Genomic DNA, 5154 nt, shown 5'->3' on the forward strand with positions numbered 1-5154 from the left:
CAGGACAAAAGGAGAGAGGTAGAGAGGCAAAGCAGCCACAAAAGGAAATAGGCCATGCCTTTATTTTTTTGTGTTGGACATAAAGCTATATCTAAAGTTGCATTGAAAATTGTGTTAACAATACAGTTCTATTTGGTAAATTGTTGATATTAATGTGACTAGTGAAGCTCCAGAAGATAAGCATAACACCTGATATGCCATGCTTTACTTTGGTGTTGATATTAATTGAATTTGATATGAAACTATGGCCAGTTTGATTTGCTCCTTACAATGTTTTCTTTTTTGCATTAATTTGTCCCGTTGGACCATAAACATTTTATGTAATTCAAAAACAGTTGTTTTATGAGTTCATTAGTAAATAAAAGGCTTCATGTTTGAAGTAGAATCTGGGCTTCTTTTATTGCAGCGCCTCAGGTAGATCTTGCTTCCCACCAAAGTGGAGGTTGGGGATCTTGGGCTTAAAAAGGTTGGAGACCACTGCTTTACTGGTACATGGCTACTGTGATTAAAACATGCCAACGCGTTTCAGCCTGAATGTTTGTCAGTCTGCTCTAATGTCAGTTAAAAAGACAATCAAAGACCGCTGCTCAGTTCGTGCAGGTAAGTGGTCACATGATCAGTATCTGTACACTAGACCAGACTGAAAAACATTTACACAGTACATTTCCTGTATATTCTGTATATAGTTTTCATATATATTTATTTCATAGCTTCCTACAATTACCCTCTGTTTATATATACCAGTTATGGTCCATGCATAAATAGTCTCTATACACAGGTAAATAAATATTTATATCCTGTGTAGCACTTCTGGATAGATGCAAACTACATTCCATTGCTTTGTGCTTGTGAAAGTGTAATGATCTTAAAGTTGAATTCTATTCTATTCAGTTCTATTCTATTTAGCCATTGCCCTGACGAAGAGAGGCCAGAACGAATTGACATGTTTTTAATGATAGTAGGATTCCTTCAAGGTGAACCATATAGTTTCCATCAGGTTGATGTCTGAACCTTAACCATCTTTCATTTCTACAGCTTCAGCTAAAGGACAGATTGCCTCTGATTTAAGACTGTGTCTCTCTCTTTGGAGCTTTGCTAACAACAGTCTTTTAACATTCATATATTTTATCCAAATCCTTTTTTTTTCTTGAGAGTTGCCCTGTAATCTACTCCATAACCATGTTGATAGTTTTTAAAACTGTAACGTTGCAGTTGCGTAATCTGCTGTAATCTCCTTCATTATGGTTAGTTGTATATGTGCAGGTTTTTTGAAGGTTTTAAGCTCACCTTAATGGGGAACACCGGTTTATTTTACATTGGGCCCTTGATTTTAAGTTATTACATCATGTTCTACTCACCCATATGAGTTTTGTGTCATTTGGAGCTGTTCTGAAGATATTTCGTTAGGTTATATCCAAGCAACGTCTTCCTATGGGCAACGACTTGAAGGCACAAACTAAACAGTTCATAATTTATCATTTATGGTACGCCAGAATTCATTAAATGTAGGCGAATCACTGTCCCCAGACATCCGCGGTTATATTTTTTATATTTATATCTTTTAAAAACAAAGCGGAGTGTGTATGACGTCTGAACGGCTGCTAGTTTTACTCACATGCCTGGAAGATGTCTAGTGCTACTACCACAGATGATCTCGCTTTTGAAATGGAACTGAACGATACAGATTAGCTAGCCAAATGAATAGAAGAGGTAGAGCGTAGCCGCCTGTGGCCCGGGCTGCCTGTTATGTCTCCAGTCCGGCGCACGGATGACGTCATACACACTCCGCTTTGTTTTTAAAAGATATAAATATAAAAGATATAACCGCGGATGTCTGGGGGACAGTGATTCGCCTACATGTTATGAATGCTGGCGTACCATAAAGAATAAATTATGAACTGTTTAGTTTGTGCCTTCAACTCGTTGCCCATAGGAAGACGTTGCTTGGATATAACCTAATGGAATATCTTCAGAACGGCTCCAGATGACACAAACTTCATATGTGTGAGTAGAACATGATGTAATAACGTAAAATCAAGGGCCCAATGTAAAAAATAACGGCGTTCCCCTTTAAGGCAATAAACACATGTTACTATTTTAAAAAGTTATTATTGTTGCCTGAAACCTGCAGAAATGGGGTAAAGAAGCTAGAGTGTTGCTACATGTTACAGTGTTACTTCAAACGTAATGTTCTTCCTTTTCTTTAGAGGTGAGCCTTCAGAAGCAACTGGTGAAGATCAGTGATGGTGTAAAGAAATTTCAAAGACATCTAACCGGCATTAAGCCGACTCCTGAATGTATGCAAAAATTTCTTTACTTTTATGCTAAAGAACCTTCAACCAGGTTGATGTTTTCATTAGCTGGAAAAACTTAAGTTTACTTCTTCATTATTAGAATTTATATACTTAACATTCTTTCTTAGGTGATATGTTGAATGATATTGAAAATGAAATAAGCATAATAAGAAAGATAAAAGTTGGTCTTTTAGGACAGTTTGTTGAAAATGTTTCTGCAATTTCACTTGTTTTTCTAGTGATTGAAAAACTTCAAGAAATCAAGTCAGAGGTGGAAGCGTCAATAAACACTTTAAAGGAAGAGCAGCGTTTACGGTAAAAAGTTTCACCAAACATGCATGTTTAGACCACAACACCACCCTCTATTATAACGTTACGTTTCTGCATACTTTTATTTAGTAAAATAGTTTAAAACGCACGGTATTTTCTTTATGCAGAGTGTGCAGATTTTGAAAAATGGGTTTAAGGGTATCAAACAATGCTGAGAATTAGAGCAATTCAAAAGCACTGAGCAGTATGCAGGATTTATAGATCGGCAAGGTTACCGGTAGTAAAATGAAAATATTAAGAATTAAAGTTTGTGCTTCTTTGTTCCTATTAGCTTTGAGGAATATTTAAAGGAGGAGCAGACTCAGCAGGAGGTTACTGCTTATAAGAAGAAGATTGAAAACAGGAGCCTTAATGTTAAAACAAACCCCAAACTGCCTGCAGCAACCACTCTCAAGGTTAGATTCCCTTCCTTTTACACCATGAAGCTTTTTTCTCCGTTATTTATTCTAATATGGAAAAAGGGATGAAGGGCTTGATTTATGTTTTCTTTAAGATCAAACCCTCCAACAGAAACCTTCCTGAGGTCAAAGCTTTGGAGGATTATCCGCGAAAGACAGGAGGTCCTCATGGAGGCCGGGATCAATACGATCACCAAACTTTCCAAAGAGTAAGAAATGCAAAATAATGATCTGATTACTGATTTATCCTACCTAACTCCAGTTGGTCATTGTTCAGTTTTTTATGACAGTTTTATCCTTAAGACTTTTTCTTCTGAACTAACAGGTGTGGATGAAGCTCAGTTGGCGGCTGTCGTACAGGAAAGAGGCCATGTTTTACCTGCCGCATAAAACTCAGGAGGAGATCCAGCAACATGAAGACTGGCATCAGGAGCTGCTTCACCTGCAGGACAAAAGGAGAGAGGTAGAGAGGCAAAGCAGCCATGAGTTTGGATGAAGTAAACGTAGACAGAAAGCTGCTCATACTTCTGGTTCCTCCTTTCATAAAGAGATCATATTGTTGTTTCAGTTTCACAATCTGTCACATTACATATAAAAATGTCAATAAGATTTTATATGGAGCACCTGAGTTGATCATTTAAAGGAATGTAATGGGTTTCAGACGTTTTTACAAAATAAAAAATAAGGGACGTGGCATGCATTTATGTTCCACTACTACATATTAATTTAGACGTTTTATATATATATATTATACTGTATATAATGCCTCTTTTTAAGAAAACGGTCTCTGTTGATGAGGAGCAGCGCTGTCTGCAGCTTGAAGCTAAGATGGCATGTGAGGAGTATCTGCGATTAAAGCGGGAGAAAGAGGAGGAACAAGAAAAGAGAAGAAGAGAGAAAGAACAGAGAGAAATGAAACACACTGGGCCTTCAGGACAGGGACCCATGTTACAGATGTTTCGCAGGTCTGAAGTTATAGACTTGATTTTAAAGTCTGGTAAAGAATATATTGGTAAATCTATATGTTCTTGTTTTGTCATAGAGCCATTCGTACTTGGAGACAAGGACTGTGATGTAACCAGATACTGGCTCCTGCAGTTTTCCACTGTCCACTTTTCCACAGTTTTCCACATGTCACCAATAAACCCTTTGAAAAAAGAACAGAGTTGAAAAGCTTAGCGTGATGGACTGCACACAGATGAACAAAACCGGAAATAAGAGTTTTGAATGACCAACTGAAAATACTTTTAGGTTACGGTAAATAACAAATCACCTCTCTGCCAGCTGGATGCTTTCACACAACAGGAAATGCATAATCTTACATTAAGGCAGACAAAACAGAAAATAACAGATAAAATCAGCATATAGGTATTTTATCAGAGCTGAACTTTGTCAACGTCAAGACAGTGTTATTGAAAATGTTTGGTAAGGCTTAACTAATTGTAAGAGATATTCAACTTCCAAAAGCACTGAGTGGTTTTGCAAGTAATAATGGGCAAAGCTTTCAATCTCTGGAGGAGCAAAACTGATGAAGAGATCCCTCAGATGTCAAGCTTTAGCTGCAAAGTTTGATCTACTGCCACCTAGTGTTGGCCCAGGAGGATTAAACAGATTCACTCTTCGTTTTTACTTGTCAAAAACAATTAAAAGCAATGTATCGTGTTCTTTCTAAACCCCCCTAGCACTCTGTAAAACTTTAAATATAAGGTATGAACGTCTTTTTTAACACTAATAGGCCAGTCAATAAACAATAAAACTGCTTAATTTAAAGCTTGGGAATTTTCAAAATCTAATGGGGTATTTATGAAATAATATGCGTAAAATAAAACTGGCAGTGCATATACGATGAATTAATTAATCTATGTGTAATAAACTTGTCCGTTTATTCTAGAATGATGAGTTCCATGTTATTGTTTCAGCACTCCGTTTTATTTAACATGTGCTCATTTAACACCCGTCCCAACATTAAAGGAATAGTACACCCAAAACATGATTAGCCTTCATTTTCTACTCACCCCCATGCTGAACAACACTCTGGAGTACTTTTTTGATATCTCAAATGCATCTGGATGTATTCCAAGTATCAGGAAATCCTATACACTACTGTTTATGCTCTAAAAACATTCTAAATG

At 36.9% G+C, this 5154-nt stretch overlaps 1 protein-coding gene across 1 annotated transcript in view; it reads left to right on the forward strand.

The window, feature by feature from the left end:
• The window catches only part of ccdc112 (coiled-coil domain containing 112), a 17394-nt gene that overhangs the window by 7678 nt on the left and 4562 nt on the right, over nt 1–5154 (forward strand). The window contains 6 exon segments of the mRNA XM_015374278.1: nt 2208–2297; nt 2534–2609; nt 2896–3019; nt 3118–3231; nt 3348–3485; nt 3800–4096. Of these exon segments, the coding sequence (XP_015229764.1) occupies nt 2208–2297; nt 2534–2609; nt 2896–3019; nt 3118–3231; nt 3348–3485; nt 3800–4096 (839 nt within the window).

The sequence above is a fragment of the Cyprinodon variegatus genome, unplaced genomic scaffold (assembly GCF_000732505.1).
Source record: "Cyprinodon variegatus isolate N-32 unplaced genomic scaffold, C_variegatus-1.0 Scaffold100, whole genome shotgun sequence".
Taxonomy (NCBI): domain Eukaryota; kingdom Metazoa; phylum Chordata; class Actinopteri; order Cyprinodontiformes; family Cyprinodontidae; genus Cyprinodon; species Cyprinodon variegatus.